At 40.9% G+C, this 14783-nt stretch overlaps 1 protein-coding gene across 1 annotated transcript in view; it reads left to right on the forward strand.

Moving 5' to 3' along the window:
- LOC125488123 overlaps positions 1–14353 on the forward strand; it is a 15031-nt gene extending 678 nt beyond the window's left edge. The window contains exons 2-4 of the mRNA XM_048620999.1: positions 315–396; positions 6617–6841; positions 13460–14353. Coding sequence (XP_048476956.1) covers positions 315–396; positions 6617–6841; positions 13460–13961 — 809 coding nt within the window. The 3' untranslated portion in view covers positions 13962–14353. The remainder of the gene's footprint in view (positions 1–314; positions 397–6616; positions 6842–13459) is intronic.
- Positions 14354–14783: the final 430 nt, after the last annotated feature.

Below are 14783 nucleotides of genomic sequence, written 5' to 3' on the forward strand. Positions count from 1 at the left end.
TACTCAGTTTCTGAATCTGACTCAATTGGTATCGAATTATATATTTTAAAAAAATCCTCAGACAAGGAGCAGCTTGATGTGACTTGTGTTGAATTGATGGCTTTAAAGAAAAGACAGAATTCTCATGACACAATGTTCTCATCCAACAGGTTTATTTAAGATCATAAGCTTTTGGAGTTCTGCTCCTTTGACAGGTGAAGTTAAAGAAAAGAAACATCCTAATAACTATTAACTGAATATATGTTAATCTTTTTGAAATTGTCAAATTTGGCTGATGTTGATTTACAGGAGATATCTCTTCTGTCTTCCTCCAGGCAAATACTCCAAGGACCAAGATGATGGAATATTTCCTCGGGACAAAGCCAAGTGTGAGCAGCTGCTTCTAACTAACAGCAGGTATGTTACCGCGATCAGAATGGAGAATATCCTTTCCACAGTGACAGAGCAGATTGAATCAGACTTATATTGAGCTCAATTTCCAGAGACGTATCCAAAGATACAACCAACCAAACACAACTGAGGAAAGGCAAGTTTTTTTTAATGTTTCCATTGTCAATTGACATCATGCTAGTTCCAATTAACCTCATTGATAGCCCATTAACATTCACATCATGTTTGAAATGTTAATGGCTGACTCCTTGTTGAAAGTACTTGAACAAGAACGGAATCAAGTTTACATTTAGTAAGGGTATTTTATAATGTCACAAACCAGATAAAGAAAGACTCCTCCTCCCACCTTGATCATGACCCTGCCACTGACCACCAAAACATCATCTCCCAGACCATCCACAACCTCATCACCTCAGGTAATCTCCCACCCACAGCCTCCGACCTCATCATTCCCCAACCCCGCACCACCCATTTCTGCCTCCTTCCCAAAATCCACAAACCCGACTGCCCTAGTTGACCCGTTGTCTCTGCGTGACCTTGCCCCACCGAACTTATCTCCAATTATCTTGACTCCATTTTCTCCCCCCTGGTCCAGGAACTCCCCACCTACGTCTGTGACATCACCCATGCCCTCCACCTCCTCCAAAACATCCGATTCCCTGGTCCTCAACATGTCATCTTCGCCATGGACGTCCAGTCCCTGTTTACTTGCAATCCCCATGCAGATGGCCTAAAAGCCCTCCGCTTCTTCCATCTCCCGCAGGCCCGACCAGTCCCTCTCCACCGATATCCTTATCCGCTTAACTGAACTTGCCCTTAACCTGAACATCATCTCCTTCAACTCCTCCCACTTCCTACAGACAAAGGGGGTGGCCATGGGTACACGCATGGGCCCAAGCTATGCCTGCCTCTTTGTAGTATACATGGAACAGCCGCTGTTCTGCAGCTACACTGGCCCCATCCTCCATTATATCGATGGCTGTATCGGTGCCGCCTCGTGCTCCCGCGAGGAACTCGAGCAGTTCATCCACTTTACTAACACCTTCCACCCCAACCTTAAGTTCACCTGGACCATCTCTGATACCTCTCTCTCCTTCCTGGACATCTCTGTTTCCATCTCTGGCAACCACCTGGAAACTGATATCTATTTCAAGCCCACCGACTCCCACAGCAACCTCGAATACACCTCCTCTCACCCACCTTCTATTACCATCCCCTATTCCCAATTCCTTCGCCTCTGCCGCATCTGCTCCTGAGATGAGGCATTCCACTCCCAGACATCGCAGATGTCCTCGTTTTTCAAGGACTGCAATTTCCCATCCACAGTAGTCAAAAATACCCTTGACCGCATCTCTCGCATTTCCCGCAACTCATCCCTCACACCCCACCCTCCACAATAACAACAAAGACAGAATCCCTCTTGTCCTCACGTATCACTCCACCAACCTCCGGATTCTACGCATCATCCTCCGCTACTTCCACCACGTACAATCTGACCCCACTACCAAGGACATTTTCCCCTCCCCACCCTTATTTGCCTTCCGGAGGGACAACTCTCTCTGTGACTCCCTCATCCGCTCCACACTCCCCACTAGTCCCACCACCCCTGGCACTTTTCCCTGCAACCGCAGGAAGTGCTGCACCTGCCCCGACACCTCTTCCCTCATCCCCATCCCAGGCCCCAAGAAAACATTCCACATTAAACAGATGTTCACCTGCACATCTGCTAATGTGGTGTATGGTATCCACTGTTCCCGTTGTGGCCTCCTCTACATCGGGGAAACCAAGCAGAGGCTTGGAAACTGCTTTGCCGAACACCTACGCTCGCATCGTGACAAATGACTGCACCTCCCAGTCGCAAACCACTTCAACTCCCCCTCCCACTCCTTGGACGGTATGTCCATCCCAGGCCTCCTCCAGTGCCACAACGATGCCACCCGAAGGCTGCAGGAACAGCACCTCCTATTTCGCTTGGGAACCCTGCAGCCCAATGGTCTCAATGTGGACTTCACAAGCTTCAAAATCTCCCCACCCCCAATCTCATCCCAACACGTCCCCGTCTCCTTGACCTGTCCATCTTTTCGCCCACCGATCCGCTCCTCCCACCTCACTGACCAACCCCCACCCACACTTCCTGCCTCCTAGTCTCATCCCCACCTCCTCGAACTGTCCGTCTTCCCTCAACTGACCAACCCCCATCCCAACTCCTTACCTATACTTACCTTTACTGGCTCCAGCCCCACCTCCCTGACCTGTCCATCTTCTCTCCACCTATCTGGTCCTTTATCCACCTGCCATCATCGTCTCCTCACCTCTCTCTATTTATTTCAGAGTCCCCTTCCCCTCCCCCATTTCTGAAATAGGGTCCAGTCCCAAAACGTCAGCTTTCCTGCTCCTCTGATGCTGCCTGGACTGCTGTGTTCATCCAGCTCCACACCTTGTTACCTCCCTCAAAGAAAGACATCACATTGTTACATAGTTTCAACAACCATGTGTGACAAGTAGTGTTACTGACAAGTAGCAAATCACTACAGACACATACACAAACGTGCTTACTGATTCAGACTGAGTCCCAAGTATGCTCATTGTATCAACACATAAGATACAAAGACTAACAACAATGTATACCCATACACACTACAGGTAACAGAAGTGAATACATACAAAATGTTTATGGCTTTTTTTTTATATAAGCAGAGGAGTCTACAGGACAGAACAAAGACCTTTCAGCCCATCAAGTTGATAGTAGACAAAAACAAGCACCTGACAATTCTAATTCCATTCAGCCAGCATTCCATTGCAATAAGTGTGTCATAGCAGTATACGATTTGCCAACCCCAACTTTATCACAACATAATTCTCAACTTGTTCACCTTCAGGAATAGAAACCATATTTTCCATCTATCTAGCTTTTTTTTTTTGAAAAAAGAACATTGTTTAACTTTGTTTCCGAATTCACTTTAGTTTTGTACAGTGTCACTTGCCCCTCCCAATGAAATATTGCAAAAAAGCAATAAAATAGAATGCAATTTTTTCACATTAATGATATAATCACCATTTAAAGCAATGAAGAATGATCCATTTAACTAAATCTTGTAATTGTTAAATTTTATCATCTTTTAGCAAAAAGAGTTCAACCATGTTCAATAAGGTTAAATCTTCTCCACTGTAAGACAGAAAATACAAGTCCTTTTGCTTTCCTCATCCCCACCACAGAGCTTTATAAGAGTATTGCTGATGGCTTGCACCATTACACCACAGAGCAGGGTTATGTGATATCCATGATAGAATAATTAAGTGAATTAGCCAATACTCTTTCCTGCAGAAGGAACATTGTGGTCATTCAGCTGAATACAGTTGATTTGTTCATTGCCCTTTCCCTTAGACTCTAACAAAGGAAGTCACATCTATCCATTCCTCAGCATTATTCACAAAATTATGTTACTTTGCACGAGAAAAGCTGATGACATCCTGAAGAACAGCCCTTGATATAATTTCTCCCAGTTAAACTCTGCACTGTTGGAGTTACAAAACCCTTTGCTTTTACATTACACAATCTATTACACAAAACAAATGCATGGAGCAAAAACTGACAGGTATGGGTTGATAACTGCACTCATACATTCTCAAAGCAGAAACTGACAGGCATGGATTGATAAATAAATTCACAGATTCACGAAGCAGCAGCTGGCATGTACAAATTGATAACTATACTTAGATATTCACAGAGCAGAAACATACAGAGAAAGATTGATATCTGTACTCTTATTCATGTTGTAGAAACATATATGTACATATTGCTAACTACACTCAAACACATACATCAGAAACTGACAAGGAGAAATTGCTATTTATATTTCTATACCAGAACAGGCAGGTCCGAATTGCTAAGCACATTCACATATTCACAGCACACTCACTGGCTGATAGGGAAAGATTGATAAATGCCCTGAAATAGTCACGTAACAGAGATTGCCAGTTACAGATTAATAACTGCACACTCAGATACACAGAGCTGGAACTGACAGGGACTGACCGGTAAATAGACTCAGACGTTCACATGGCAGTTACTGACAGAGAAAGTTTGATAACAAATCTATCATATCCACGTAGCAAAAACCGACAGGAACAGATTAATAATAAAATTCCCAGTCTCACATTGTTTAAATTGACAGGTACAATTTTATCACTAATCTGACATTTTCACAGAGCAAAATCTGGCAAGTACAGATCGATGACTAAACTCACATTGACAAGCAAATATAAACAGGTACAGAAATGACAACTCACGCATTGACCATCAGAAACCGAAGGTATAGATGCACAACTATACTCATTCACATGGCAATAACGGAGAGCTACAGCTTGATAACTACAGTCACCCACCTGCATTACTGTAACTGTCAGGGACAGATTGATGACACTCACACATTCATATGACAGAAATTGACCAGTACTGATTAACAACTAAACCCACATATGGAAATAGCAGAAACTGACAGAGACTGATAATTATACTCTCATTATCATTGCAGAAACTGAGATTTATAACTGCACTCTCACATTCACATAACAGAAACTGAGAGTACAGATTTGATAACCGTAGTCGCACATTCATATTGCAATAAGTGACAGGGATGGAATGATCCTACCTATGAAATATTATAAGAAAGCAAGAAAACAATGTCATTTGTTCAAATTATCAACACAGCTTCCCACAAAATCCTGATATCCTGAAAATCTACAAAAACTAGATCAGGTCCTGGTGATTTAGCCACGTTTTATGTTTTTTTTTACTGCCTCTAACACCTCCTGTTATGTCATGTGGACTGTTTTCAAAACATCCATATTTATTTGCCAAGTTCCCTCTCCTCCACAAGGACAGAATGATAACTAAACTCTTATTCAAATAAGAGAAACAGATGGGGAGAGAATGATAATTACTCACATTTGCAAACCTGAAACTGACAAGTGCAGATGAATAACTACACTCAGATTTACAGAGCAGAAGTTGATGGTGACAGCATGATAACTGCTCTCACATACTCACAGAGCAGAATCTGATGGTATTTGTTCATAACAGAACTCTTACATTCACCTTGCAGAAACTGACAGGTATAGATTAATAACTGCACTCTCAGATTGACAAAGCAGAAACTGACAGGAACAATTTGATAAATACACTCACATAGCAGAAACTGACAGGTACAGATCAACTCTCTCGAATTGACATTGTAAACCAAGAAAAATTAGTACAAATTAATAACTGCAGTCAATTACTGTCATTGCAGACATTGACAGGTACAGGATGATAACTTTCATCACATTTAAAAAAAACAGAGACTGGCAGAGACAGATTGATAACTGCATTCCCACATGTTTCCTTTTTTTTTATTCATTCATGGGATGTGTGTGTCACTGACTATCCCTAATTGTGCACAGAAGGCAGTTAAGTGCCAACCACATTGCTGTGGGTCTGGAATCACATGTCGGCCAGACCAGGTAAGGATGGCAGATTTTGTTCCCAAAAGGACGTTAGAGGACCAGATTATTTTCGTGGAGAATTGGCAGTAAACTCTTATTTTTAGTTTATTGTTGAATTAAAATTCCACCATCTGCCATGATGGGATTGGAACCGGGGTCCACAGAACAATATCTGGCTCTCTGGATTAATAGTCCAGCAATAATACCATTAGACTATTGCCTTTTCTATTCACATTCACATAGCTGAACCTGACAGTTTTGGATTGGTAACTACACGCTCAAATGCATGGAGGTAAAAGTGACAGAATATATTGATAACTGCACTCTTATATTAACAGAAGGGTTGCTGACAGGAACGGATTGATAACTGTATGCACAAATTCATATTGCAAAAATTGGCACATACAAATTGATAAATGCACTCACACATTAGCAAACCAGAAACTGATGGGCAGAGGGTAATAACTAATGAATTAATAATTAATAATTCACAGAGCAGAAACGTACAGGTATAGTCTGATAATTACACAAGAATATTCACTGGGGAGAAACTGACAAGGTCCATATTGATAACGACAATCATATTCACACAACAGAAACTGGTTGGTACACATTGATAAGCACACTCTCTCAATTACAGAACAGAAACTGACAGTCACAGACTGATAACTACATTTTCATATTCACGTGTCTGAAAATGACAGGTACGATTTAATGAATATGGTTGCATTTTTACAAGCAGAAACACTCAGGGTTATGTTAATAACTGCACCCAAACATTCACATCTCAGGAACTGACAGGTAAAGATGAAAAACCAAGCTCACATATTGACATAGCAGAAACTGAGAGGCATGGATTGATGCCTGCACTCTTACGTTCAGATAGCAGAAAACGACAGGCACAGATGGATAAGTATAATCACCTTGCAGATACTGATACGAACATTCCCACATCACAAACTAACAGGTAAAGACTTCCAACGACATTCTCATATTCACAAAGGAAAAAAAAAAGCTGTCAAGTACAGTTTGATAACTGTACTCAAATAATCACAGAGCAGAATCTCACAGGTACATGTTGATAACTACTCTCTCACATTCACCTTGCAGAAATTGACAGATACAGATGGATAACTACACTGACACAGACACAGCTCAAACTGACAGGAACAGGTTGACAACTACACTCATTCCTTCACGTGGCAGAAACTGACAGCTACAGATGATAACCACCACTCTCATATTCACAGAGCAGAAACTGACAGGTTTACAAGTTGATAATCACATTTACATACTCACAACACACATACTGATAAGGAATGATCAACATATTCACCTAGCAGAAACTGACTGGTACATAATGATAACTACATTTATGTATTCATAAAGCTGAATCAGACAGGTACAATTTGATAACTAAACTCATATTGAAATAGCAGAAACTGAAAGTTAGAGACTGATAGCAACACTCTCAATCTCATAGCTGAAACTGCTAGGTGTTGGTTGATATCTACACTGAAATTCACATCACAAGAAGTGGCAGGTACAGATTAATTCCTTTCTTAGATATATAGAGGAGACACTGACAGGGACAGGTTTGGAATTACACTCTCATAGTCACATAATAAACTCACAGGAACAAATGGATAATAACACTCCCACATCACATAGCATAAAATCACAGATACAGTTTGATATTTACACTCAATTTCACACAGCAGAATCTGACAGGTACAGATAACTGCACTCATTTACTGACTTGGCAGAAACTGACGGGCATAGATTCAAACTTGCGCTCATGTATTCACATTGCAGAAACTGACGGGTGCACTCTCGTATGCAGTGAAAATTTCCTGACAAAATTTGAATATGTTATCCATCTCTAAAATTTATCCAAAATTTGATAAAGATGTTGAAATATTCACAGGGCAGAATAACACATGTATATACTGATAATAACACTCTCGCATTCACCGAAGGGAAATTAACAGGAAAAATTTGATAAGTACATCATACATTCATGTTGCAGAGACTGTCAGGAGCAGTTGCTTCCAAAATTCTCATATTCACAGAGCGGAATCGATCAGGGATAGACTAACGATTACACATGCACATTCAGCAAGCAAAACTGACAGGTATAGCTTGGTAACTACATTTACAGATTCACACACAAAAGTCTGACAAGAACAGACCGAAACTAAATTCACAAATAAACTCATAGCAAAAACTGACAGGTACAGAATTATAAATACATTTGCACATTCTCAAAACCAAAACCTAACAGTGAAAAAATGATAAATAAACACTCTGATTCAGAGAGCAGAAACTGATGAGGAAAGATTGATAAATGCACTAACACGTGCACATCGCTGAGACTGAAGGGAACAGATTGACAAATACACCCACACTCTCAGAGCAGAAACTGACAGCGACAGATTGATAACTACACGTGTGTATTCACATGGAAGAAAGTGGCATGGACAGATTGACTGTAGATTGATAACCACAGTCACACTTTCTCATTGCAGCAACTGAGTGGGACATATTGATTGACAATCACTTGTTCACATGTCAAAACTGACAGGTGGAGACTTAAAATGACAGTCAAATTCACACAGCAGAATCTGACAGGCATTGATTAATAACTGCACTTACACATTCACATTGGCTGAAACTGACCGGTACATATTGATAAATGCATTCCCACATTAACAAACCAGAAACTGACAGGTACAGATTAATACTGACACTTTCAGATGAACAGAGCAAAACTGACAGGGACAGGCTGGAAAGTAAACTTGGACATTGAAATTGCAGAGACTGACGGGTACATATTAATAATTGTATTTGGATTTTCACAGGTAGAGATGGATAACTACATTCAAATATTCATACAGAAAAAGTTGGCTGGTACAAATTGATAAGTATATTGACACATCCACAAAACGGAGACTAAGATGACAAATTGATCAATACATTGACATTACAGAAACTGACGGTGCTTTAAGCTGTGGGGCAATGGGCTGTGTGCAGGAAGGTGGGATTAGAATAGCCATCTGTTTGTCTTTGGGTTGGAATGGACAAGATAGGCCAAACAGCCCTCTTCAGTGCTATATCATTTCAATGGATGTATGGTTCTATATCAATCTGTCCCTGTCAGTCTCTGCTGTGTGAATACACAAGTAATTTAACAAAGGCTTAGATTGTGTGAGTGTAGTTATCATTCACCAAGTAGGAACTGACATGAATAGATCAATAACTAAACTCATATTCACAGACCCACTTGCATTGGGTAGCCCCATTCATGGAACTGTACACCTGTTGGTTAGTTTCTGGACTTCACTCAATTGGTATGGAATTAACAAAAAGAAAAATCACCAGACAGGGAGCAGCTTAGAGCAAGAGTGGCATCAGACACACAATTCTGTTCAAATTCCTGGCTTGAAATAAAATATTGTAATGATTATTAACTAAACATTGCATTGATCAATTAAATATTATCAAACTTGGCTGATGTTGATCTACAGGAGGTTTTTCTTCTGTCTTTCTCCAGGCAAATACTTGAAGGACTAAGAGAAAGTGATATTCCCTCGGTACAAAGCCAAGTGTGACCAGCTGCTTCTAACAAACAGAAGGTATTTTACCGCTGTCAGAGCAGAGAACGTCCTTCCCACAGGCACAGAGCAGATTGAGTCAGACATACATTGAAGTCAATTTCCAGCGAGATATGCTCAAACAACACAGAGGAAATACAAGTTTTTTTTTCACCATTCACAGTGCACACCTGCCCAGTTTGAACAAATTTCAGCATTTTAAGTTTGGCAAAGATCTGCAGCTCGGGTAGTGGATAATGTTGCCGACTTGCTCGCTGAGCTGGCTTGTTTTTGTTCAGACGTTTTCATCACCATGCTCGGTGACATCATCAGTGGAGCCTCTGATGAAGTGATGTGTTCTACTCCTCGTGGAATTTATACCGTCCGGTCTGTTATGGTGAGTACTGTCATTTCTGGTTTTGATCTGTATGAGTTTATATATGGGGTCCGATTCTATATGTTTGTTGATTGAAGTATGGATGGAAAACCATGCCTCTAGGAATTCCCATGTGTGTCTATGTTTGGCTTGGGCTACTATGGTTACTTTGTCCCAGTTAACCAGATGACCTTCATTGTCTGAATATACAATACATTCAGACAATGAAGGCCATCAGTTGAAATGGGACAAAGTAACCATATAAAAACTGAAAGAACTGTGGATGCCGTAAATCAGGAACAAAAACAAAGTTGCTGGAAAAGCTCATCAGTAACTGGTTCTGAGGAAGGGTCACTGGACCCGAAAGGTTAACTCTGTTTTTCCCTTCACAGATTCTGCCAGACCAGCTGAGCTTTTCCAGCAACTTTGTTTTTGTTGGACAAAGGAACCATAGTAGCCCAAGCCAAACATAGACACGCACAGAAATTCCTAGAGGCATGGTTCTCCACACAAACATATAGAATTGGACCCCATATATAAACCCATACAGATCAAAACTGAAATGACAGTACTCACCATGATGGACCAGACAGTATAAATTGCACGCGGAGTAGAACAACATCGCTGCGTGGAAGTCTCCACTGATGATATCACCGAGCATAGTGGCGCAATGTGTGAACAAAAACAAGCCAGCTCGGTGAGCAAGTCAACGTCACATTTCAGCATTCATAGCCCATTGACATTTACACCATTTTTGAAGATGGAAGGACCGAATACTCGTCCCAAATATACACTCAGGAACTGAATCTCAGCTGCGTTAAATCACCCTAATAACAACTACCACATAACAAATCACATTCTCCCTGAGAATATTATTGGCTGCTCGAGAGTTAAGCCACATTATCAAATCGAAACTGACAAGCATGTATTGATAGCTCTGCTCATTCATTCATATTGCAGAAACAGGCAAAAACAGATTGATGATGACACTCACATATTGACATAGCAAAATTAACAGGTAAAGTTTGCTGAAAACATTCACAAATTCACATTATAAAAATGGATATGTACACATTAATAACTATGCTCATATATCAAACTAACAGGACCTGACATATCCACATCACAGAAACACAGAAGAACAGAATGATAATAACACTCCCAGATTCACAGCATAACCTGACAGGTCCAATTTTATAACTGCATTCAAATATCCACAGATTTTAAAAAAAAAACTGTCAGGTGCAGTATGATAACTACACTCCAATTTTCACAAGCAGATTCTCACATTACTAACTTCACATATCCATACAGCAGAAACTGACAGGAACAGCTTAGTAATAACCTTCCCAGTGTCTCTCAGCATGAACTGACAGGTACAGATTAATAACTGCATGCATATCAACAGTGCAGAATCTGACAGCTGCATATTGATAACTACACATGCACACTCTCTCACACACACTCTGAGCAGAAAATGACAGATATAAATCCATAACTAAACATACAAATTGACATTGCAGAAACTGACAGGCTATTTGGATAACTACAGTCATATCTTCTCACAGCAGAAACTGACAGGGACATGTTGATAACTCGTCACACCATTAATATTGTGGTAATAGTGATGGATAGATTCATGACAGTCCGATGTTCACATGACAGAAACTGCCAAATAACTACATTCTCATTCACATTGCACTTACCAACAGAAACAGGTTAATAACTACAATTACAGATATCAGAAAGTATGAGGTACAAATGAATAACTGTGCTGAAACATTCACCTAGCAGAAACTGGCATTACAGATCAGTAACTGAACTCAAATGTTGAAATAGCAGAACCTGTCAGGTAGAGACTGAAAGTGCTAAAATAAAAACTGACTGGTACAGATTGATAAATAAAATCACATTCAAATTTCAGAAACTGGCAGGGACAGATTGGTAAATACGCTTACACATTCACACAACAATAACTGTCCTAGAAAGATGAGTAAGCACACTCGTATTCACAATGCAGAAATTGATAAGAGCAAATTGATAATTACACACCCAGTTTCACAGCAAATTAACTGACAGGTACAGTTTTGATAACTACATTCACATGTTCAGACAAGAAGCTGACAGGCATGTATTGACACTCACATATGCACCTAGCAGAAATTGACAGGTCCAGATCAATCTGGACATAGCAGAAACTAAGAGGGCCAGGGTATTAACTACAGTCACACCCTTGAATTGCACTAACTGACAGGGACACATTAATGACAACAATTACATTTTCACGTGATAGAAATGGACAGGTACAGATAATAAATACATTTCCATATTCCCAATGCAGAAACTGAGAGGCTGTGAAATGAACATAAACATATGGATAACTAAACTCTCATTCACAGCAGAAATTGGTAAATACACACACACACGTACATAGCAAAGACCTGATAGCGACAGATTGATAACTACAATTACACATTCACACAGAAGAGAGCTTCGGGGATAGACTGATAATTACACAAGCATAATCACTGTGGAGGAACTGATTGGTACAGATTGATTACTACACACACACATTCGGTCAGCAGAAACTGATGGACAGATTGTGAGGGAGTAATAATCATTCACCTCGTGGAAGCTGAAATGGCAGATCGATAACTGCACTCCCATTTTTACACAGCCAATAATGAGAAATAAAACTAACCCTTAGTCAACCTGAAATTCTGAACAACACAATATCATTCACACTGTAATCAGAGATAGTGATAAAACAAAAAAAACTACACAGAAGAGATTGTCACAATTAAAATTTGCAAAAGGTACTGTGTTCAAAATATTCTTAAATGACAATAATCAGTGTGAATACAACTGACGTATTGACAAATAAAGTTCAGAGAAAATCCATGAAAAACAATTATTGCTAGAAACTGAAATGCACAAAATAACATCCACACAAAGCAAGATTCCAGGAACTAAAATGTAGGCAGAAAGCTGCTGACACTGATTGAAGAGCCTAAGGGATAGAGTAAAATTTGTGTAATCAGCAGAAAGCGAAAGGCACGGGTCACAGTACATTCGTTCTCTTTTGTCATCGAGGTAATTCGAGTAAAACTGATACCGACACACGCTGGCAGGTATTCTGAGGAAAGTGTAAATAGTTTGGGCCTCTATTCATTGGAGATTTGAAGAAGGACGTCAAACGTTTCCAGGAAACGAAAACTGAAGGGTGTTGACAGAGCAGATGCTGGTATAATGTCCTTAAACTTCAGAGAGTGCAGAACAAGAAACACAAGCGAGACAGAAAATTCCCTAACTCCAGTGTTCATCAAGCACGATGTAATTGTCAAGCAGTTCCATCATTTCCAGGAGTGAAACACACCACTGCCAGATTTCAGTGCATTTTGTCACTTGACAACGAACGTGATGACATTTTTAAACGGAGGAGAAAAGAAAACCATTATCAAAAGATGTAGAAGAAATCGCGATTAGGATCTCACGGTTTAGAGAAAGCTCGGAGTTTGGTCCGTGTACAAAATTTCGATTTGCGTTTGAAATTTCATTGCAGATCCTGGCAGATCCACGTTGTGTCCCACACTAACCAATCACAGAAAGGCTAATGTCATGTTTTAACATTCCGGAACAAGGCTTTCTCCCATCCTTTATTAGCATTGCTGACGCCATCAGGCTATAAAAAGCGAGCTCTGAGCCCGCTTTTTCTTATTCTGTGTTGGACATTGACTGTCGCAGTGGTAGAGGAAAAGAAAGGACAAGTTGCCAAGAAGGGCGCTAAGAAAGCGGTGAAGAGGGCGCCGGTGAAAAGCGGCAAGAAGAGAAGGTCCAGGAAAGAAAGTTACTCCATCTACATCTACAAAGTGATGAAGCAGGTTCACCCCGACACCGGCATCTCCTCCAAGGCCATGAGCGTCATGAACTCATTCGTCAACGATATTTTCGAGCGTATCGCGGGGGAGGCTTCCCGCTTGGCCCATTACAACACGCGCAGCACCATCAGCTCCCGGGAGATCCAGACCGCCGTGCGGCTGCTGCTGGCCGGGGAGCTGGCCATGCACGCCGTGTCGGAGGGTACAAGGGCGGTGACGAAGGACACCAGCTCCAAGTGAGACACCACATTGTACTGAGAAAAACGCATCCAAAATCCAACGGCTCTTTTAAGACCCACCCACAGCTTCCCTGAAACAGCTGAACTGTTATGTTAATATCTCTACGACATTCGCGTTTTATAAATCTTCTGTAAATTAACAAGTGATCCCTGACCCTGTGCGCGCTTGTTCATACACATCTGTAATCGCTGCCTGTGGACAGGGATCATGTTAAACACCAATGAGCTATGTTGAGCAATTTCTGTCTGATCGTGTTACCCTCGTGTCACTCGATCGATTCAGAAGCTACAAGACCCGGTGGGGTATGAACCGTAACTTTCACTCGCGGCAAACAAAAGGGCAAGCAAGAAAATATACTTTTCCTCCGAGTTCCGTTTCACCCTTTTGTTTTATTTCCAGATCTCCTCGCGGGTTTTGTTGGGTTGCTGAGGCTTTTTGCTGTCGGGGAGATACTTTCAAAATGAGCCGATATAAAACCAGAACAGCTGCCGGACTGGCATAGTAAACGTGGAGCTTTTGCTGAACTCTGATCGAGTGCAATAAGGGAGGGCTGCTTTTAAATATTCTCGAAAAACGGTGTTCGCAATTAATGCGCTCACCCGGAAGAACGTTATCCGAATGTTTTATCAACTTATCGGGTGTTGTTGAAATGCGAAATAAATTAGTTGCAGAGTGCAGATTTTGGCGCTTTTTTGTTTCCTATTGCATTTAATTTTCAGAAAATCCAATTCTACGTCAGAAATTGACATACTCAAGGTTAGGGAAATGAGGGAAAGGGAGATTATGTAAAGTATACATTCAGAATCGAAGAGTAAATTAACT

This window comes from Rhincodon typus, unplaced genomic scaffold (assembly GCF_021869965.1).
Source record: "Rhincodon typus isolate 14 unplaced genomic scaffold, sRhiTyp1.1 hic_rhity00000051, whole genome shotgun sequence".
Taxonomy (NCBI): Eukaryota; Metazoa; Chordata; class Chondrichthyes; order Orectolobiformes; family Rhincodontidae; genus Rhincodon; species Rhincodon typus.